The sequence below is a fragment of the Tachypleus tridentatus genome, chromosome 9, assembly GCF_004210375.1.
Source record: "Tachypleus tridentatus isolate NWPU-2018 chromosome 9, ASM421037v1, whole genome shotgun sequence".
In the NCBI taxonomy this organism is placed as follows: domain Eukaryota; kingdom Metazoa; phylum Arthropoda; class Merostomata; order Xiphosura; family Limulidae; genus Tachypleus; species Tachypleus tridentatus.
In genome coordinates, this window is record NC_134833.1 from 31,856,320 (window position 1) to 31,880,869 (window position 24,550).

Below are 24,550 nucleotides of genomic sequence, written 5' to 3' on the forward strand. Positions count from 1 at the left end.
ATGGTGGCTGTTGTAATATCAAAATCATTTAGGTTTATGTATCATCGAAATAGCGGCAGCCATATTTCATTGCATTCCTCCATAGAGAGTGCTAAGGCACTTTTTGAGATATATAAGATGTTTGTGTGTTAGAGAGTGTTAAGGCACTTTTTGAGATATATAAGATGTTTGTGTGTTAGAGAGTGTTAAGGCACTTTTTGAGATATATAAGATGTTTGTGTGTTAGAGAGTGTTAAGGCACTTTTTAAGATATATAAGATGTTTGTGTGTTAAAGAGTGCCAAGGCACTTTTTAAGATATATAAGATGTTTGTGTGTTAGAGAGTGCTAAGGCACTTTTTGAGATATATAAGATGTTTGTGTGTTAAAGAGTGCTAAGGCACTTTTTGAGATATATAAGATGTTTGTGTGTTAAAGAGTGCTAAGGCACTTTTTGAGATGTATAAGATGTTTGTGTGTTAAAGAGTGCTAAGGCACTTTTTGAGATATATAAGATGTTTGTGTGTTATGGAAAATTTAATATACATGTATGTTTTCTTATAGTAAAGCTACATTAGGTTATCTGTCTTGTTTACCGAAAGGAATCGAACACTTGGTTTTATCGTTTTAAATATCATTTCTTACCACTGCCTCACCAGAAGACAGAAAAATGTAATATATATATATATTTGCGTATGGGTGAGTTTGGTGTAAGAACGTAGCGCAGTCTATAAATGTAGTTAATGTTAACTTACACCAAAGGTAATAAATTTTCAACAACATCAGTAATGGAGTGGCACAGCGGTATCTATGCCTTTTCGATACTCGTGGTGGGCAGAGCACAGATAGCCCATTGTGTAGCTTTGCGTTTAATTCCAAACAATATGTATTAGAATTAAATTGTTTTCTTCGGAAACATTTTTACATTACTTATACTAACTGTAAGTTTTAATTTGATTACTTTTGGAATGAATAATAATTACAAAATAAAACTTTGATAGTTTGTATTAAAAAGCTTTAAATAACATTTAGAGACAAACTTGAGCTATTAGAAAGAGATATTTACTAATTATAATTTATGTGGCAAAAATCTAAATAAGTCTACAATAAATAATATCAGATTATGTACAAATTAAAAATGAAGCACAACATTAACAGTGATTTTTATCATGATGTTGAAATGTTGGTTTTGATATTTAAGCGAATTTAATGGCTGACAATGAATAACCTCGTTTTCACCGACATGTGTTATGAGTTACGTAGAAAATGTCAAAAATTGTACCACAATTTCAACTACTAACCAGCCTGTGTATGAGTCACCATGAGGTAAGGCTTAACAGTTAAGAATGCATTGGGGTTCTATATATATCTAGTAACCTAACTTTTTCTTGCTTTAAAGATTTTATGAAATAAGTCCATAAAAACTTGAACAAAAGTTATGGCCTTGTACATTACTCCACTGAGTGCTCGTCCTTGTACACTGTTTATTATAAAGTCAACTAGCGAAGATGTGGATTCAAACATTGCTGACATGAAGCGAAATAGTGGTGGCGCTCGAAATATTAAAAAAGTATTTTCTGCAGACGTTCTCTCCCATGGATTGTCTGATTTCAGTGCCATTCTAAAACGTCTTCTAAACTGCAATTCCTGTAACACATTCTTGACTCGTTCGGGATGATTAGTCATGATGGCGTCCACATCACGACTGAAAGAAAAAAAACACATAAACATTACTTAGAATCTGCTTTGAAAGTGCACATAAAAAAAGAGATTTATCTAATTAATGAATGAGTTCGAATTTAGTTTCAAAACGAAAAATAATTTATATTATTTATTTTAAAATTGCACTCGTGTTTTGGAATAAGCCATCTTGAATGGAACCAATTTAGATAAAAATTACCATCGAACCCCCACTAGTACAGCGGTAAGTCTACGGATTTACAACGCTAAAATCAGAGGTTTAATTCCCCGCGATGGACTCAGCAGATAGCCGGATGTGGCTTTGCTATAAGTAAACACACACATTATCAACGAAGAGACAAAAGTTCGTTATTAGTCTATTAGAAACACCGGAATGATGTTGAAATTTAATATAAGTAATAATCTGAAACAACTATTCATTTTGAAAACAAACAAACAATTATTCACCGTCTGCAGCATGTTGTAATACCTTAACATAGTTCTGACGCTGGTGCTAAGGTCCACTGTCCATCTGTATACCTTATCCACATAGCCTGTTTCCCTCTTCCTGTTATTTACAGCTGACCGTAGTCGAATGGTGCCCCACAGGGGGTTGATGCAGTTAGATACGCCATCACCTTGCCAACGGTTTTTTGTGATCCCCAGATTCTTATACATGTTGTCAATATTGCTCAGAAGGCCACCTAGCCCTACATCCCAACCTAAACAAAACGAGTTCGCAGTGAGTCATTGTGTCAGCTTCTGAAACACTGTGATTGGTAGCAGTACCTAGAAATCCAATAATTTCACTTAGACAATCACTCAGTTTTTCAAATTAAAAATTAACTTGTAGGAATATACAAATTTATCAAATACTATGTGGAAGATCTAAATACTGATCAGGTCAATTGAGTGCCAAGCAAATAAAGTGACAAATATATATAGTAATAGTAAATCCCATAAAATAGTTTTAAAACAAATAATGTGCTTTAGAATATAAAATATTTTAAACTAAATAATAGAACACACTATATCAAAACAACTACTAAAATTTCTTGATAGGTGTATAAAACTATTAATTAAAAAAAGTCTTTGTTTTCTTCGTTCATATAATTTGTTCCCCCACCCCATTGTGCACCTTACCTTGGCATGTTGATGTTTATCAGAATAAAAATCTGCCTCCAGAGGGTCAGTGGTAATTTTACAGATTTACAATACTAAAACCCAGACTTCGTTTCTCATCGTCTAATTATATGCCACAATAATAACAACAACAAATAATTTCCTATCTACCTATTTTGTCAGCAAGTTGGATTGAATTCTCATTCGCTATTGTTTCTTGTACTCCTTTGAAGACGTCACTGTCACTTGTACGACCAATGGATAGAACGACATAGATTGGGGATGGATTGTCTAGAGCGACAAATATCACACGATAAAGCACATAAGCGATTAGTAATAAAAAACTTCCTTATAGTTTATTGTAATATGATTCATGTGTAACACACCTACGGACAGTTACAAATTAAAGAGTAAAAACCAAAATTTCAGTTAAGACTAAATAATATTACTTCGTGACGACAATTCGGTATTAGAACAATTAATGTATTAATTAATGTATTAAAACGTAACTTTAATTTATTTTCTCCAAGAAACTGTAAACCAAATCACCACAGTAAACGCTGAGATCATTATATAATACACAACATAGAGTTCGGCGGTTATATTTCACTAAAACATCCATTTGATAATCTTGTTAATCTCATAAGATAATAACATTTAAGTTAGGTTTAAACCCATACACTGAGTTATCAGTTCTGAGTAGTAATATAATTACCGTTTCTTGTAACGCCTAGTTTGTTTAAACATATGTGAAGTAAAATATCTAACCAAGAATGATTAATAACACTATGTAACACAAATTTTGTTTCTGGACAGTATGTGTTATTTCTTAATTGCTTATGTTGTAAAAGTACAGAAAATGGCCATTATTCTTTTCAAACTTTGCTTTTGTGACCTGGATAATGAAATTTAGAAATTAACCTATTTTCTATGTAAAAACGGGAAAATTTGCACATTTTCATTTACATAAGGTCTGAATAAAACAATATATGAATCAAAATTTACATGTATTTATACTAAAGTTATACAAAATGAAAAAAAAAATGTTTAGAAGTGAGTGGTTTTCGAGATTTGCAACTGTAATGTAAATCACTTTCACGTATCAACCCCCAAATACAGTCGCCCATTGTGTTTTCGTCATACGCTCTCAGATCACAAAAGCAAGTTTGAAGAGAAAAATAGGTCTTTTCCATTTACTTTGGGCATAAGCAATTGGGAAACAACATTTTCTGCCCAGGAACAAGAAAAAGTAAAATGTTTGTTACATAGTGTAATATTTATTCAAGTTATACTAGTTTAATACAGAAACAAACGAAAGACAAAGGAATAATCTTATATATCTAGTTCGTTTTATCACAAGAGTAGTTTCTAACAAAAACGACAACAACAACAAAACACACCGACTTCAGTAATTTTGAGAAATAATGTTCAAATTAAATATGTTACTTCAAGTTATTAATCGAAACGTAAAAATTACAAACATGTCTCTATGGGCGTGGGTGGACAAAATCCAAATGAAGGGTATAAATATATATGGTGAATGAATAAAGAAGTAATTTTTCTCATTTTTCCGGTGGACATGTAATCCCTGCTCCTCCATACAGACGCTCATGATAACAATACAAACTGTGAATAACCACGTGAAAAGTAATGTCAAGAAATATAACTTTATTAAATGAATTTGCTCCTTTTACACTTTATTCAAAATTATGTGACAAACAAAATTTAAAAAATATTAAGTAACAAAATTTTCTTTTGGTGTGATTTATTTGTTAATTATATAATTTGAAATCAAGTAATATTTTTCACGTATAGTAAATGACAAGAGTATTTTATTCTAGTGTTACACGTACTGAGGCTTCGTGAGTGACAACGAATATTGATTTTGGTTGATAGAATATAACTTAATTAGTAGTAAGGTTCATAGACATTGGGCCCGGCATGGCCGGGTGGGTTAAGGCTTTCGACTCGCAATCTGAGAATCCCGGGTTTGAATCCCCCTCGCATCAAACATGCTCGCCCTTTCAGCCATGAGAGTGTTATAATGTGACGATCAATCCCACTATTCGCGTATAATAAATGACAAGAGTATTTTATTGTAGTGTTACACGTACTGAGGCTTCGTGAGTAACATGGCGGTGGGTGGTGATGACTAGCTGCCTTCCCTCTAGTCTTACACTGCAAAATTAGGGTCGGCTAGCGCAGATAGCTTTGCGCGAAATCCAAACAAAGAAAACAATCTTATAAATTTCAATATCTACGGAATGTATAAGCCAATATTACTTCTTTAACATAAAGCTCTTACAATCAGTAACGTCAGATATTTGTTAAATTGATTGTGAAAAAACTGAGTTTTAACTTCTGTGTCTATAAATATATTTATAACATTTGTTTCTCATCCGAATCAGTGAAAGTGATACACACATATATGTTTGAAAAAAAAAGTTGTATGAAAAATATTGTCGAATACAAACTAGGAACAAACAAAAATACAAAAAATTATGCGTAAAAAGACATACATATATGAGAATATTATGCATCCAAATATCAGTACGACGAAATGATATAAAATATAATTTATTATGCTAGTGGTCGGGGAAGTGGAAATCATTAAAATGTTTATATTAAATAACTATGTTTGTAATTGAGAATACATATAATGGACTCAAAGAACTGATGAAAATATTATTTAAACAACTGAGGGGGCAAATCAAATACAATTATCATAGAAAATAATATAACGAGAAGAACAGTTTGTAACAGAAAAAAATAAGAAACGTTAAGATTAATGTTCTGTTGAAGTTAATGATTGAACTGAAAGACTTATCAGGCAGAGAAGCTGAAAACCAAAATTTTCAATAAATATATAAAAATTTGGAAACGACACGCACGTGATAAAAAGTTATGAAAGTATTGAAATAACTGTAATAATATTGCATTGTCATTTTATTATTGGGATAATATAAATATAGTATAAATATTTCTTACCTGTCTAACAGTATATTTTTACTTGTTAGTTTTTTTCAGGGACCGATGCTAAAACATTCACTTACTCTTGGTAAACACTAGGGAAGGCCTCCATCTTTATATTTCCAAGGAAGGTTTCGATCTTTCAAATAGCGGGCTGCTATTAGAACAGCCAAAGTTCAATAAACTAAAACATAGAGTTTAACATATTTTAATCTTTAACAAATAAGTTTAACAAATATCAAGTTTGGTAAAACAAAAACGATCGACATTACCACTCTGCCAAATATTTTCTATCAGTTTTCTGGCAATATCATTTCCTGCTATAGTTTTCTTGTCTGCTGGGAGATTAGATACTTTAAGGTCTAAAAACAGCAGCGCCATCTTGTCCTTGTATGGTGAAGATTCTGCAAGGCAGTGTGAAATATCAATGTTTTCATTATTACTTTTTTATATTCAAATACATAAAGTATGTGTTTTGGAAAGCTGATTGTCTTAAAACTAATAATGTGGAAAAGATATATGAATGTGTGTAAGTGATTTTGTTATTTACTCAAAAATGAAACTAGTGAATGAAATTGTTTGAAACTGGACAAGAACTTTCTTAAAACTATGCAATTATGACCACGGATTTAGCATTGGCATCCTCAGGATGGATATACTGTGAAAGTTATTAGTTGTGCCTGTGTAACTGATAAAATGTTTCATGTGAAAGTGAAACGATGTTAGCCAGATCAAGTCCGGGAACAGTGGACTACACAAATGTATGCAATGGAGGAAGTAATAATTGCATTCCTTGGTTTACTACAAATGAAGTCAGAACCATGTAACATGGATATAGAAGCCACGTTATGTGTGAGCTATTTCCTGTCCAGAAAACAGGTAACATTAGTTTGGTCAGTTATCTGTCCGAGGAGGGACGAGCTCTTGGTGTTGTTTTGTAATGTGCAATTGACCATTAAGCTTTTGTTGCTTTGTTATTTTCTGGAGGTAATACTTGTTTTACTGTTGTGTTTGTCTTTGGTGTAACACTGCATGTTATGCAAAGAATATAGATTATGGTAGTGTCCTTCAATAGTAGTTCAGAAGATATTGGCCAGGTGGTTAAGGCACTCGACTCGTAATCCGAAGGTCGCGGGTTCGAATCCCACTCACACCAAACATGCTCGTCCTTTCAACTGTGGGGACGTCATAATGTGACGACCAATCACACTATTCATTGGTAAAATAGTAGCCCAAGAGTTAGCGGTGGGTGGTGTTGACTAGCTGCCTTCCCTCTAGTCTTACACTGCAAAATTAGGACGGCTAGAGCAGATAGCCCCTTCATGTAGCTTTGCGCGAAATTCAAAACAAATAAACAAACAGAATATATTTCGAGGTTATGGCCAACCTTATGTTAAATAGGTTGAACAGTCACATCAGTAATGCTAATCATTATGGGTATATTCTACATTTCCCGTTAAGTTAAAAATATAAGATTAAAACAGTACTATGCGTGACCTCAAGTGATTTTGTTGATAGAAAGGCATCTCGAGGAAAGAAAATAAGTTAATAAATTCAAAAATATAGTTAAAAGGAACCTTTTAGTATCCACTGCAAGTACAAAAAATATGTTTTTGTCTTTGTGAATAAACAACAATCGTTTTCCTTTCTTATTAAACACCATGTCCAGTTTGTTCATTTTTTAGATTAAAATTAGTCAGTATAGTTAAATCAAGTATTACTTCGCTATTTATCCTGCTGATTTTACTGTTCTTAAGTAAACATACTTAATAATTTCTGTAGAAATTAGTTTAATACAAGAATATTACACGATTAGTTCTAATAGTAAGTGTGAAAAGCTTATGACGTTAATACAAAAATCGGTAAGCCTTACAATATAAAGGCCAATACTTCAGGTTGTACATTCTGCTCAGTTTTCTGCTCCACAGATGTTTTTGTTTTACTTTTGTCACATTAATGCTACTCAGTTTTTAATACTTTTGCGGCTGAGATAGTTGGTGCGGCAAGCTTCTAAGGAGTTCTTGTTTGAAACGCTTACGAAACTTTATTAGCATATTTGGAAATGTATGAGGTCTAGGCAAGAGATTATTTTTTGTACCTACTTTCGTATGATGATGTGAAACAAAATCTATATTAGTAGTCGTTCAAAACAAAAGTGCTTCAACTATGGAACTTCACGGGAAGTATCAATAAAAATGCACCATTCTTTTACACTCCATGTCTAATATGTACAATGTTGTTTTAAACACGAAACCTGGCGTTACCTGAGGTTGTGATCTCATGAATATATTGTAAATGCTCCACTATATCCTGGAATTGATCACAGGTTCTAAAACAATCACAAGGAAATTCATGACGGGTCCAGCGTGCTGTTCCGTTTTGGAGAAACGTGACGTCTGTTTCAATCCCATTTGCTCCTTTGTCCAGGTACTTGTTGATGTCTGAAATGGTGTTAACCATATGAGCAATATTGTAGATCGGTTTCGCCTGACTCAAGACTTTGTCACCTGTAACAAAGAAGTAAAAGTCAAATTAAAAATGAAAATTAAACACAAAGTTGCAGTTTAGGGACGTCATAGATTTTATTTTACATAAATCTGTTAAATTAAAATTTATGGAAATTAGTAGTTTGTAAACTTTTAAAAGCAGCGTTATTTTGCGTTTTATAAAGGATATACCATTGTTTACATTAACTTAAATCAGTTTGTTTTAGCGAAAAGTTCACAGTTAGGCTCGCTGATCACCTAGCATGAAGAAACCTCAGGCTGTAGTGTTATAAGTCTGTAAACTACATCTTTCCTCAGGTGGTTAAGGCGCTCGACTCGTAATCTGAGGGTTGCGGGTTCGAATCCTCATCGCATCAAACATGATCACCCTTTCATCCGTGGGGGCGTTATAATGTTACGGCCAGTTCTACTATTCGTTGGTAAAAGGGTACCCCAAGAGTTGCTAAATTAGGGACGGCTAGCAGCGATAGCCCTCGTGAAGCTTTGCGCGAAATTCAAAAACAAACAAACACTGAGGAACAACTTAAATTGAAAATAAATATGAACTTAAATTAATTAATTTCCAGAGTGACTTGATGAATAAATACGAGCCTACGAATGTATAAACATTTATTATTGCTGCATAATTACTTAAGTTATAATTTGTCTTAATCATAATATTATGGTTAGGTGAAAACTTCTATACAATAATCTCTGATTGAATTAGACAACGATGGTAACACAAAGTTTTACCTGAATGAACAACATAAACAGCAACACGAGTTTTCGTTGACCATCTGCAGTATTTTCGGCCATTTTCAATTATCCTGTTTTGGTAAATTGATTTCAATGAATTAAAGACATGAACTAAAACTTTTACTTCACAGAATTTATTAGTTATTTTGTCGCATGTGGATTTACATTTAAAATCAATTATTATTTTTCTTTTTTTATCATATCGGAGATTGCTAATAGAATTTCTAAGAAATAAAAAAAACAACATTACAAGGGCTACCACATTCGTTTTTTCGCTATAAATTTAAAAGTTATATTGAATTTATTTCTTATATCTATCTATATATGCATATCAAATACTAAACGTCCCCCCACTGGCAAAGTGGTATGTCTGCGGACTTAGAACGCTAAAAATCGGGTTATGATACCGGTGGTGGACAGAGCACAGATAGCCCATTCTGTAGCTTTGTGCTTAATTCATAACAGAAAACATCTGATCACGTTAACTTCATAACCAAGTGTTTGGAACATTTCTAGGAAAGAAATTGAAGCGTTGAAAGATTGAAATAAGTGTAGTGTACATTGAAAACTTTACAAAACAAAGTTAGTCTGAAGTGAGTGTAGTGTACATTGAAAACTTTACAAAACAAAGTTAGTCTGAAGTAAGTGTAGTGTACATTGAAAACTTTACAAAACAAAGTTAGTCTGAAGTAAGTGTAGTGTACATTGAAAACTTTACAAAACAAAGTTAGTCTGAAGTAAGTGTAGTGTACATTGAAAACTTTACAAAACAAAGTTAGTCTGAAGTAAGTGTAGTGTACATTGAAAACTTTACAAAACAAAGTTAGTCTGAAGTAAGTGTAGTGTACATTGAAAACTTTACAAAACAAAGTTAGTCTGAAGTAAGTGTAGTGTACATTGAAAACTTTACAAAACAAAGTTAGTCTGAAGTAAGTGTAGTGTACATTGAAAACTTTACAAAACAAAGTTAGTCTGAAGTAAGTGTAGTGTACATTGAAAACTTTACAAAACAAAGTTAGTCTGAAGTAAGTGTAGTGTACATTGAAAACTTTACAAAACAAAGTTAGTCTGAAGTAAGTGTAGTGTACATTGAAAACTTTACAAAACAAAGTTAGTCTGAAGTAAGTGTAGTGTACATTGAAAACTTTACAAAACAAAGTTAGTCTGAAGTAAGTGTAGTGTACATTGAAAACTTTAGAAAACAAAGTTAGTCTGAAGTAAGTGTAGTGTACATTGAAAACTTTACAAAACAAAGTTAGTCTGAAGTAAGTGTAGTGTACATTGAAAACTTTACAAAACAAAGTTAGTCTGAAGTAAGTGTAGTGTACATTGAAAACTTTACAAAACAAAGTTAGTCTGAAGTAAGTGTAGTGTACATTGAAAACTTTACAAAACAAAGTTAGTCTGTTAGGAAGGATTTACCATCGTATACATCAACTTAAATAACTTTTTTATAGCAAAACGTTACACAATAAAGTTTTATGTTTTACATTACCCAGGAGGAAATGGACCTCACATTGTGACCTTTGTAAATCTAGTTCTCTCATGATAAATAGACGTTGAAATCCTCTAACAATAACTTATTGTGAAAAATATTAACTTTGGGTTATTTGATACAATTGATTATAAGCAGTGTGTAAAACATCCTACAATAATATTATTATGACAACAGCGATTACCACAATAAGACCGAGACTATTAGTTAAAAACATAATATTTATAAACACAGATTCCTCAGTTAATTAGTCTCCTAAAGGTTTCGTGATATTATGACCTAAAAAAGCCTTTTGTTAAATATCTCTTTGCACTTAAAACTCAAGATTAAATTTTGTGAAACATAGAATTCAAGGTCTCGCATTCAAATTTCATACACAAAACAACTTTAAAGTATTGCGCGCCTCTAACAAACTTTTGCAAACGTTTAAGAGGAGAATAACTTGTTCAGAGAAGTGTTTTTTCATTGATACAGGAATATTTTTAAAAATATATTTTACACGAAACCAGCAAGACCGGAATATTGATAGAAACATTTCATATCTCAATCGATGTTTGTTAAAGTTTATTTCACAAGAAAGAAACAAAACAACAAGTTTTCAAGCTAGTATTTTAAAAAACGTCAAATAATGAATGAAAGCTTAGAACATTTTTACAACTAACGTTCATCTAACACAATGAGAACTATAAAGATAGATTAGATGTTATTATAACTATTATATGAGGTTAATTACACACAAAATTACTAGTTTGAAGAATAAATAACTGGCAATATTTTACGTTATTTATTTGATTAATTCTGGAGTAGTTTAGAAAAAATAAATAGATACACATCAAAGCATTGCCACTCAAAACGGATATCAGTGTATTTAATTTTCAGGTGAAAAGCATTTGTATCTTTTCCGTGTTTATGTCGTTACTATAAAGAAAATAATACTGACTATACTTTTTGTCCAACTCCCGACTCTTAGCTTTCAAATGGCAGTTGAGAAGGTTTCCTTTCACTTTTCTTATTTAGCTCAAAATGTTAACTTTTTAAAGAGGCAATAGATGGCAACACGATCATACTGGAATATTTGCTATTTGCCTCAAATATACGCATACAATCTCGATATGTGTACGTCAGGTGATTAGGACGCTCGAGTCTCAACCCATGGGCCATGAGTTTGAATTTTCGTCACCGAACATTCTTGACTTTTAAGCTATGGGAGCATTATAATGTGATGGTCAATTTCATTATTGGTTGATGTGTGTGTTTTCTTATAATAAAGCCACATCGGGCTATCTGCTGAATCCACCAAGGGGAATCGACCCCCTGATTGTAGCGTTGTAAATCCGTAAACTTACCACTGTACCAGCGGGTGATTGTTGGTTGGTAAAAACTTGGTAGTCCAAGATTTGATGTCTATCACTCCTATACTAGGGAATACTAGCGCAGATAGTCTTCCATTAGCTTTGCGCGAAATTCAAAAACAAACAAACGAACGAAAACTTTTCTGTTTGATGATTCATTTTTCATCCTACAATTTAATTTCAAGTGACGTACTATCATGAATAATGACACCAAAATTAAAAGAAGATTAATGGTGATTGCATTCGATGATTGATGGACTCAGAAATGTAAAAGGCTTCAGGAACAGAAAACAAAAACGAAACATGTGGACCGGAAAGAAATATAACTCGGGATGTGTTAAACAATATACGTTGTGCAATACCAGTAACCACTGAGCGTATATGTTTTAAAATTCTAGTTGTCGTACTAGAGAAATCGGCCAGGTGGGTTAAGGCGTTCGACTCGTAATCTGAGGGGCGCAGGTTTGAATCCCCGTCACACCAAACATGCTCGCCCTTTCAGCAGTGAGGGCATTGTAATATGACGGTCAATCCCACTATTCGTTGGTAAAAGAGTAGCCCTAGAGTTGGTGGTGGGTGGTGATGACTAGCTGCCTTCGCTCTAGTCTTACACTGCTAAATTAGGGACGGCTAGCGCAGATACCCCTCGGATAGCTTTGCGCGAAATTCAGAAACAAACAAACAAACCTTCCCAACGAAAGTATTCGTACAATCAGGTTATAAAGATACACCCAGATCTGTTGTGAAACATCGTAACTGTCACTCTATGTCAGTATGACGTTTACAGGTAAAGATAGTTATGCTTTGAAGAAATAAAATCAAAAATACCTTGAAATCAAACGATCCACAAATTTCAATGCGTGTATTTTTAAAAGCAGCATCAGGAATAAAGTTTTTTGTTTTATTTCGAGATAAGAGGTAGAATAAATAACTACGACGCTCTTACGTTCTTTATCAATATATATGTTCTCGAGGTAGACGAGATGATGTGAGATCAGTCACGTGTCATTTAGAAAACGGGAAACCCAGCTTGTTTTGTTTGTTTGTTTTTTTTTAATTTCGCACAATTTGTTTTGTTTGTTTCGGAATTTCGCACAAAGCTACTCGAGGGCTATCTGTGCTAGCCGTCCCTAATTTAGCAGTGTAAGACTAGAGGGAAGGCAGCTAGTCATCACAACCCACCACCAACTCTTGGGCTACTCTTTTACCAACGAACAGTGGGATTGACCGTCACTTTATAACGCCCCCACGGCTGAAAGGGACGAGCATGTTTGGGGCGACGGGGATGCGAACCCGCTAATCATCACCATCCACCGCCAACTCTCGGGCTACTCTTTTACCAACGAATAGTGGGATTGAACGTCACTTTATAACGCCCCCACGGCTGAAAGGGCGAGCATGTTTGGTGCGACCGGGATTCGAACCCGCGACCCCCAGATTATGAGACGAACGCCTTAACTCATCTGGCCATGTCGGGCCGTGCGCAAGATACATAATATTAATTACACACTATCAAAATGGAAATTTTTATAATACCATTTTACGCGACTTGCTCATTAGCGTATCCACAATACGTAACCTCCCTGTGGTATATTGAGTGTTATTGGAACATTTTGTTTTTGTTTGTTTGTTTCTTTGGTAAATCGGATTATAGCGCTGTAAGTTCGTAAACTAACAGCTGTCCAACAGGGTAAAGAGGTTTTTGCCACTTTCTAGTTTTAAATTATTTTGGCTAATATCTCTTCTCTGCTTAAGTTAACTATACTTTTTTAAAGACCCATGAACTTCCTTGTAACGCCCGCTCAGTTGTACAGCAGCATATCTACGGATTTACAACGCTAGAAACCTGGTTTCGATACCGGTGGTAGGTAGAGTACAGACAGCCTTTTGTGCAGTTTTGTGCTTAACTTCAAACAACTGACCCTTTCAGCCGTGGGGGCATTATTGTGTTGCAGTCAATTCTACTATTCGTTCGTAAAAGACTAGCCCAAGAGTTGGTTGTTTTTGGCGATGAATAAGCTGCCTTCTCTCTAGCCTTACTCTGCCAAATTAGTAACAGCTGGCACAGACATCCTTCGTGTTGCTTTGCGCGAAGTTCAAACGGACAAATCCTTGTAACTACTTCCACTACCATTCTTCGTGCTCCATTCGGTAAAGTTGTTGGAATCCAATTTCTCAGACATTCTTTATGTAGGCTGCAGTGGTTTGACCCACTTCTTGAAATAAAACAAACCCAACAAGAAACACAGATTACCAGTTCTTCTGAATAGAAGTAAAGTTAATTCAAATAATAATAATAATAAGTAATGTGGATTTAACGTGAAAAAAATAATATTGTGCTATTAATCATTATCGTTAAACGTTTACTGATAGACTGTTACACATCACATGAAATAACTTTAAGCAACAGTTTGCTACATCAACCCGAATTATGAAGGCTTATAGCGCTAAAAATCGGGATTTAATACCCACCGTGAACAGAGTGCTAATAGATCATTGTGGAGTTTTGCGCTCAAGAAAGAAAGAATCGTATTACATGAGCAGATATTATCAATTAGTGAAATTATAACAAAAACGGATAAAATATTTTAACACATCAGTTGTTAAATAACTGAAAGGTAATACTTACGGGCACGCGATGATCGTGGTTTCTACAAACTGGTGACTTGATCCGTTACAAGTCTGGTTAGATGTGGTTGTAGCTGGTGAAAATGTTTAGCTGAGAAATTGTTCAAACCAGGAAGTGGCCTCTGGGGTACAGTTTTCGTTAAGAATTATTTTCAAGTCAAAATGTTTGCTGAAGGCAGTGGTTGTGCTCTACGAAGTTTTCAGGATGATGTAAAACTTGTAGATGTAACTGTTGATATTCCAAACTCTAAGTCACAACCTACTAGTTTTAGGTTGATTAGTCATTATTTATTACATCTTTCTTTGCAAAAAAAAAAAAAAAGGTTTTTCTTCACTTTACTACCTGTGAAAAGTTCATTGCTCCCTACTTTTATTTCTTATTAAAACATTCCATCCTTATAAACCTGACCTTGCCTTCAACGTCTAGAGGTTGTTCACCGGCATTACGTGTTGTTTATAGCCATGAAATCAAGATGTTCTGTTGCTTTAAGGTATTTACCTCGAATTTTCTTAACAGAAGACATTAAATAAAAACATTTAGGAGATGTGGTTAAAAGAACATCGGACCCGTTCTTGTTATTAACAAACGTACCAAAAGTTGGGCCCAGCATGGCCAGGTGGTTAAGACACTCGACTCGTTATCCAAGAGTCGCGGGTTCGAATCCCCGTTACACCAAACATGCTCGCTCTCTCAGCCGTAGGGGCGTTATTTAAAATATGACGATCAATCCCACTATTCGTTAGTAAAAGAGTAGCCCATGAGTTGGCGGTGGGTGGTGATGACTAGCTGCCTTCCCTCTAGTCTTACACTGCTAAATTAGGGCCGACTAACGCAGATAGCTCTTGTGTAGCTTTGCGTGAAATTCAAAACAAGCCAAACCATTCGCGAGTCAGCTGTAAAATCTGAGGTTCGATTCCCTGAGATAGAGAAAGCAGATATGGCTTTGCTCTAAAATCCAAAGCAATAAAAGAATGTTATCATCAGATAAAATTTTCCACAATTTGTTTGTTGTTGTTAGAATATTTTGCCAAGTATCAAAATAAATGGTTTTTACTTACACTTATTAACAGCATACATATATATATACTGTATTGTTGTTGGGTTTGTTTCTTTCAGCGACATTAAAACAAAGTATTTTATAAAACATAAATTATATAAGTATTATTCTAGTTTTGGTTTACGTACACGCACAACCATATAAGTATTATTCTATTTCTGCTTTAGGTACACGCAAAATAATGTAAATATTGTCCTCTTCCTACTTTACGTAAACGTACAACCATGTATATACTATTTCTGGTCACAACCATCCTGAACACATTCTGTGACGTGTTCCTAACAGTAACCTTATCTGGCTCTAGAAATATTGTAAAGCTTATTGGATTTCGAAAGTTGATTCGATACATTCTAAGTTATAATTGTTGGATATTATTACTTTAACTAATCACGTTAACAAGCGGTATGTTTTCGTCTAACGCAGTGTATTTATTCACCAGGAGGGCGACTGTGCAGTATAGCACAATAACAATCATAATTATGTTTGCAATGCTAAATTTTGTATAAAGACTACAAGTAAACATTATGGAAAGTAATTAAAGCTGTAAATAAAACCTGTTTCCCTTACTATGTCTAATATGTTGCGAACAAACTATTTGTTTATTTTTTCAGGTTGGCATTAACTTTCGACCACAACAAGCTACCGATATAGATCAGGAGTATTGATAGAATACCCTTATGTATATCTCAGTAACAGAAACGGCTTTTATGAAATCTACCATACATCACACACGTTGTATAAGTCAAATTGACATTTTAAAGCATAAATATTGTGCAAAATACATTTTAACATTTCGATTGACTAACTGGCTGTTAGATGTGCGCGCGCGTGTGTTTTTATAGCAATGTGTGTTTTTCTTTTAGCAAAGCCACAGTGAGCTTTCTGCTGTGTCCACCGAGAGAAACCCTGATTTTAGCGTTGTAAATCCGTAAATCGCACATGAAAGACTTAATTTATTAATCTTAAACTTAACAATGGGAAATTAGGACTAAATCAGGTTTTAAACCTATTTTACAGAGCTATTTATGTACATGCTATACTAAATGTTAGTAGTATCAAGATTACAACGACTTTAAACGAGTGCAAAGTGGCCACGTGGTCGGTCAGTTCTACCGAGCCCGTATACAGAAAGTTAATTAAAATAGTATTTGAGTCACAAATAAGGTAACTCAAAGCACCGTCAACATTGCACTAGTTACAGTATCTCACTTATAAAATGTGTGATATCACCTAGGTTTTTTTTGTAAGCTTTTGACGCTGAGTCCTGTAATAGGAAAACACGTGAGATCATTGGATGTGTAGACCCATTAGTAATAAAAGATGTATAGAGATCTCATTAATTTAAAAATAAAACATGTGTCGAAAAAAACTTCTCGTGTTTTCCGTGCTAACTTTTTAACATTAAAGTTATTAAACAGTAAAAGAGTGTAAACCTTATTTTATTTTTGTGTGTGTGTTTTTTTTTTACGGTAATTGAAACGATTATCGAAACACAGGTAATTCACGCACATAAAGCATAAGGAATAACTGAACACTGTAATCTTGAGTGAATGGTAAATTTTCAGTGCCTTGCAAAAGTATTCACCCCTACCAGTAATGTTACATTTTGATACAATATAAACAATTAATATGAAATATAGCAAATAATATAAACATTTTTAATGAACTTGTTTTTATTAAAAACTCTAGTGACCAGAATTAACACTTTTATGTGTGAAGGTCGTTGAAAGTCAACGAAATCTACAAATAAAATATATAAATTGAAGTTTGCTGATTACATAACTATTTTCACCCTACCAAGAATGTAACATTTTGATAAAATACAAATAATGTAAATAATTTTGCTTTAGCAAAGGGATTGAATACTTAAGCAATTCCAAATATTCTAATCTTCTTTGAAAATCTATCTTATTTGCATAATATCAGTATTCGTTTTTAGTTTTTTTCGGTTTGGGGTAGATTGTGTAATTTTTTAAATATAAGGTCCCATTTGAAACTTTCATGATTGCAAGCTCAGATGGCAACAAGATGTAAAACATTTGTAGGAGGTTGCATACGTTTGTAAGGGATTGTATTCACGACAATTGAACATCATTAGAGACAATATAAAAATGCGAATAAACTGTAAAAATCCCTATACTTTTGTACATAAACCATTTGCTTTACATAAAACCTAACAATTTATTTTCATGCTAACATACATTTTTTTCAATGGACAATTGTTCCAGCTGTCCTGCATTACTCTATAGAATTTAGACAATTTATTTGGTTGGCGTTAGATAATCTCAGTTTTTACATGAACCTATATATCTTCAAGAATGTTAATACCGAGACACTGATCATGCCAAACCATGGCTGTGGATATTTCACTGGCTTCTTTGTCTTCAAAGCACCATTTCACCATATTTTGTTTATACTTAGGATAGCTGTTGTTCTCTAAGATGAATCTTCATCCGATGAATTGTATTCCTGAGGAAATACTAATGTGGATCAGAATCGGAATGTACCTGTCAGTAGTCAGGGTGCCATCAGTTTTGTGTAAATCATCGACACTGTCGTATGAGATACAGCCCCAAGTTTGAACTAATTTTCGTTTTGAAATTCGCACAAAGCTACTCGAGGGATATCTGTACTAGCCGTCCCTAATTTAGCAGTGTAAGACTAGAGGAAAGGCAGCTAGTCATCACCACCCACCGCCAACTCATTATGTGACCGTCACATTATAACGCCCCCACGGCTGAAAGGGCGAGCATGTTTGGCGCGATGCGGATGCGAACACGCGACCCTCAGATTACGAGTCGCACGCCTTAACCACCTGGCCATGCCGAGCCATATTGAACTAATTCTCCACCATACTTCACTATGGATGACTTTGATACTGTTCTCTTCTTTGCCGTCAAACAAAGTGTCGTTGTCAACAATTCGAACTTCCATTTATCTGCAAATAGTACACAGTTCCAGCTTTTACACTCCATTGTTTGTGATATAATGTATATTTAAACATGTTGGTTTTATTACCTTCTCTGAACAGTGATTTTGGAGCAGCTACAAAGCAACTGAGACATCTTCGTAATATTCACGCCTATATGTACACCAATGTTTTAGGAAATATATCTTTACTTCATTTTTGCTGTTTGTTTTAGAGCAAAGTCGCATAGAGTTATATGCAGTGTTTACAGTAAGGAATCGATCCACATATTTTAGGATTGTAAGTCTTTAATCTTACCGTTATCTCACCGAGGGACATCTACTTAACATTTGTATTTCTCGCAAATCAGATAACCTGAGATGCTTAACATCGCTTTTGAATGGTTTTGTTTTTGTACCTTGAACGTTTCTATTTTAAACAGTACCGGTTTCACGTACCTTCTTGAAAGTTTTCGTACAGCTCCTACTGAAGCACAGAGCCATGATGCAATGTTTTACATAGATTATCCCAAATCGGTGAAAACTTTGATTTTAGTCATGGGTTATAAGAATGGATTCACACTATTACTACTGGGAGTAATATGGCTACTATAGGATTTTTTTTTTACCATTAAGGCACTTTCTGATTGGTTAACTGACTAGGGTGTTTAATTTTCATACAACAAAGGGGTGATAATCCCATATTATTTGCCTTTTATATACAGGTACTGTTTTAATAATTATTTCCAACTTTGTTACAAAAGCAACGTCTAACAACGAATACTTCAATTATAAGACGACATTTTGCTTTGTGAGTGTAAGTAATATCAACGAGATCACGTGACAAGTAATATGAAAGTTCTCACAAAGTTTAATAGGCAGTTTTTTTAAATATTTTACCAAGACAAATCTGTTATGAAAGTTACCCTCAACTAAACTCTGTGTCATAATATTTTCCGTACATGATGTATTACAATTTATTCTAGAAAAGCCTCCAATTTATTACGTAATGTGTTATAATTTCTAATGGCCCGAAACTGAGTTAAATTGTAATTTAGAAGTTAAATAAATGTTGATATGTATCCAGTTCATGCTAGTTACCAACAAGATTGACACACACAGTTATCTTTCTTAATACAAATATATTTTTATATAAAAACAATAACACAATTTACGGTAATGGTAGAAAAGTTTAACAAATTTACAGACAGTATTGGGTTTTCTGTCTGGTCTGGAACATCTTTGATAGTGTTGTGTAACTTGTTCAGTACCGTGTATTTCGATATACCCAAATAATGTTGGGTAGCTTGTTCAATGCCATGTATTCCGATGTATCCAAATAGTGTTGGGTGACTTGTTTAGTATCATGTATTCCGATCATTTCAAATAGTGTTGGGTGACTTGTTTAGTATCATGTATTCCGATCATTTCAAATAGTGTTGGGTGACTTGTTTAGTATCATGTATTCCGATCATTTCAAATAGTGTTGGGTGACTTGTTTAGTATCATGTATTCCGATCATTTCAAATAGTGTTGGGTGACTTGTTCAGTACCATGTATTCCGATCATTTCAAATAGTGTTGGGTGACTTGTTTAGTATCATGTATTCCGATCATTTCAAATAGTGTTGGGTGACTTGTTTAGTATCATGTATTCCGATCATTTCAAATAGTGTTGGGTGACTTGTTCAGTACCATGTATTCCGATCATTTCAAATAGTGTTGGGTGACTTGCTTATCACCAAGAGCATTAAGGTTTGAGGGGAAGACTCCTACAAGGCTGTAGAACTGTTGGGTATCTCAGCTCCATATTACAAGCAAATGATTGGTCTAAAAGTTATCCACCTAGATAAAAGATGTATATATAAAACAAGAAAGACCATTCATAACAACTATAAATTTCCTAAAAGATTATCAATCTTAGTTATCATAACTTTAAGAAATAAAAATAACATAACTGAGCAACACATTTATTAAACTTAAAATGATTACTTACAGGAATGATAAATCTATATAAATAATTACAACTCAGGTACGAACAGTTCATTAAAAAATTACCATAACAGACAGACATTATAAGTTTCTTAAAAATATATCAGTCGCAGGTGATAGAAATCTATTAAACGATAAGCAGTAATAGAGACTGAAGGTTACAGGGTCGAATCCCCGTCATACCAAACATGCTCGCTCTTTTAACCCTGCGGGCGTATGATGTGACGATCAATATCATTATTCATTTGTAAAAGAGTAGCTCAAGAGTTGGCGGTGGGTGGTGATAACTAGCTGTCTTTCTTCTAGTCTTACGCTGCTAAATAATGGACGGCTAACACAGATAGCTCTCGTGTAGCTTTGCGCGAATTTCAAAACAAACAAAGTTTAATAAATTTAATTTACATAAATTATTTAGTAAATAAATTTACTAGTTTAAAAGTAGAGAATTTCGTATGAAATTAGATGTAAATAAAATAATTTATTATATATTTTAACAAGTTAATGCACTTGGGCTATATTTTAATACGCGCATATTTCGTTAAATTTAATATTCACAAAAGTTAAGTAATTATGTTAATGTTACGAACTAAGGTTACTTTGGGCTAGGGTATAACATGAACTGTTTTCCTAAAAAAAGGCTTGTAAAAACAACAGTAATAACAGTACTGAATCTCACTAAACTACACAAACTTACGAACCCTCAAGAGTTGGCGGTGGGTGGTGATAACTAGCTGTCTTCCTTCTAGTCTTACGCTGCTAAATTAGGGACGGCTAGCGCAGATAGCCCTCGTGTAGCTTTGCGCGAAATTAAAAAACCAACCAACCAATCAAACAAACAAACAAATCTATTTCCTTTCGTAACCAGTCTAAAGAGACATATGTCTGAAAATAAAAATCTATCAGTGTTTTTCTGTTGTGAAAGATCATTTTATTTCTATTATTCTTATATACGTGTATAGGAATTACTGATTTGTGTTTTTTACTTTTTTTAATGTTTTTTTTTTTTCCCACAGCTCTTTCAAGAGGGGCTCAAAGCTGACGTAAGTTCATGTTACATTAAAGCTAAACAAACACAGATACCAAGCTACCCTTAGCTTGAAGACTATCGAGGATAGTCGTGTTATCCATTCGTATCTCTCTGAGATCTGACAGAAAGATTTGCAACTTAAATCTGGATGGAATTAGCGGAAATGTGAGAAAACTATACCCTTGATGCCATAAAGATTGGTAGCGAGAAGCCAAGTTGCGTCATTCAGTGGAGGAGAAAAAATATTTGACAGTTCCACGTGGCTGCGAAAACATTCTTTCTCATCAAAATATTATCATGTTTATCTTGTGTGGAGTATATTTTCGCTCTTTTAGCTTTCCTTCTTTATATTAATATTCATGAAGGTTTTAAGAATTTCAAGATGGCTGGTCATCTCACGGGAACTGGTTGTGATGTATGAGATCCTTAAGCGTCAACAAGAAAAAATACAAATTGTAAATGTTTATCCAAGACGTCGTCGCTGAAATACAGAGCCTTTTAAAAGCATTAACAAGTAGATAGCCTTGCACGTGAGCTATTTTAGTTTTCATTAAAGCTGAAAAACAGAGGAGAAGCCCACCTGATGACAGCACGTTCTAATTTGCATTCAGAATTCCTTACATCCCTGGTGAGTTTGTCTTAGTAAATACCATGACGCGTGACAAAATCTCCGCGAGAGATGAGGATATTGTAAGAGCTACAAATAAGTCCGTTTACCAGAGACTACGGCAGTCGCTCCCAAATTATGTCGGAGTGCCTCGTGAAATGATTTTGAAGTTGACGTGAGAAAGTTATATATTACAAAAAAAAAGAAGGAATTTGTAAAACCATAAAGTTCACATATATACATTTACGTATACACGAACTATTTCTGCGAAAAGCATTTGAAAAACAACAAATAGCAGAGATTCAAAAGTTCTGCTTTTATTTTTATTTTTAAATTGTAAATAAAACTGTAAATATAATTCCTTCCCTTTAGTGTTCCTGGTGACAGAATTTTTGTGATAAAATCTTTTAACGTGATTACGAATAATTATTATTTAATTCATTTCATTTCAAACACATTCACCCTTTAAGCTGCATAGGCGTTATAATGTGATGGTCAATCCCATTATTCGTTGGTAAAGGAGTAACCAATGAGATGGCGATGGGTGGAGTTGATGAGTTGACTTTATTCTAATTTATCATTGATGACGAACGCAGGTAACTCTAGTAGCTTTGCAAACTAACAAACTAACACCCAAGCAGCCCACAGGTTTCGATACCAGTGGAGGACAGAGCACAGGTAACTCACTGTGTAGTTTTGTGCTGAACCACAAATACACCATACAAATTAATTTACCTAATTTCTACATATAAGAAAAACAGTATCAACTTACCAAAATATAAACCAAAGAAGTATTAACAATCAAGCAGTTGAAGACAACAATGATATTCTAACATGTTACCTTAAAATCGATAACATATTAAACTAAATTATTTAGTTAGTGGAAAAACTATACTATTTTGTACTGCAAAATATGATACTGTAGTATCGTATAACTTTCAAATGCCTTCTGTGACTCAGTGGTAAGTCTCTACAGTTACGTCGCTAAAACTCGCGTTTCGATACCCGTAATGGACACAGACCAAATAGACCATTCTGTAGCTTTGTGTTTAACGTTAAACAAAACTTTGAATTTTAAACATTTTCTTTCCAAATTAATCTATCTATGGGGTCTTTAATAGCTCTTGAAACAATGTTAACGAACTTAATATTGTTGCTGAAAAAACCTCATGAGTCCTCCAGTAGCATAGCGGAATGTCTGTTGATCTGTTTTGCTAGAAGAACGCTACAATCATGGGTTCGATTCCCCTCGGTGGACTCAGTAGATAGCTTGATGTGACTTTGCTAGAAACCGAGTTTAGATACCTGTGGTGGGTAGAGCACAGATAGCCGCCAGAGTAGCTTTGTGCTTCACTACAAACAAATATCTACAAGAACCTCACGAATATATTTCCTGCATATAATAAACAAACGACTAAGACTTATTGATAGATAAATGAAATAATTAAAATGTTCAAAAGTATATATAACTATGACGTAAATTTTGATAAAAAGATGTTATCTTTTACTTATGCTACTTTTAGCAAGAATCAGACAGAAAAATAAAAATATGATATCGAAACTTAATCAGACTTCTAGTTATGACCACGAGACGACAAGCACGACCGATTGTTTGTGCTAGCCGTCCCTAATTTAGCAGTGTAAGAACAGGTGAAAGGCAGCTAGTCACCACCTCCCACCACCAAGTCTTGGGCTTTCTTTTATCTACGAATAGGGGATTAACCGTAACATTATAACGCCCCCACGACTGAAAGGGCGAGCATGTTTGGTGTAACGGGGATTCGAACCCGCGACCCTCAGATTACGAGTCGAATGATTTAACTACCTGGCCAACAAAATGTGACACGACTTTAATGAAAATGATTCACTTGTGTAAATGCACATATAATGTTTTGGGATAAACCTATACGTGATGGAGAAAAATTGATACCATTTTCGGATTGAGTGTATAGGAATTACTGGATAATGAGTAAAAAGTTTAAGACTATAAAACCATCACAGGCCTGCATAATTTGGAGTTCATTTTATAAGAATTTAATAATATATAATAGTAGTCAAGAGATGGCGCCAAAACACAAACAATTTTCATGAAGAAAACGCTTGAAACATAAGCATTTTTTTTTTTCCATCAAAGATCCCCATCTTTTTGATCAAGAATCTTCATTTCATGCACTAATAATGCGAAAAAGCTGTTTTTGGTTTTTTATCCTTCTGGGAATATTTTCCTAATGGATCAGGCTAGAAATAATATTTTATTAATGTTAGGGGAAGCTAAACCAAATATAAAGTATAATCATAAGAAATAACAACAATAACAAAATTTATGTGGAAGGATTATGGTAAAAAATCAGTTTTTGTTTTTCATCTTTCAAACATCAGAGAGAGCTTATGGTTGGCGTTGTTAGTAATTACGTGTTGTGATGAGACTCGTTCCATCTAAACACTGCTGTACTAACATTCTTACCTCTAACAATCCGCGACGTAGGTCGTCCT

General features: G+C 34.0%; 2 protein-coding genes across 2 annotated transcripts in view; both read right to left on the reverse strand.

Annotated features, from left to right (window-relative positions):
- Positions 1–1,355: 1,355 nt before the first annotated feature.
- On the reverse strand, positions 1,356–3,072 carry LOC143227336 (dermonecrotic toxin LarSicTox-alphaI-1-like). Its single transcript, XM_076458793.1, has 3 exons — positions 2,952–3,072; positions 2,149–2,447; positions 1,356–1,683 (listed from the first exon to the last, which is right to left on the reverse strand). The coding sequence occupies exons 2-3, from the start codon at positions 2,334–2,336 to the stop codon at positions 1,356–1,358; spliced, it is 516 nt and encodes a 171-aa protein (XP_076314908.1). The 5' UTR covers positions 2,337–2,447; positions 2,952–3,072.
- Positions 2,341–24,550, reverse strand: part of LOC143227337 (dermonecrotic toxin SPH-like) — a 95,232-nt gene continuing 73,022 nt past the window's right edge. Inside the window, exons 3-6 of the mRNA XM_076458794.1 lie at positions 8,015–8,257; positions 6,023–6,154; positions 2,952–3,071; positions 2,341–2,447 (exon numbers count right to left, since the gene is read on the reverse strand). Coding sequence (XP_076314909.1) covers positions 2,341–2,447; positions 2,952–3,071; positions 6,023–6,154; positions 8,015–8,257 — 602 coding nt within the window. The remainder of the gene's footprint in view (positions 2,448–2,951; positions 3,072–6,022; positions 6,155–8,014; positions 8,258–24,550) is intronic.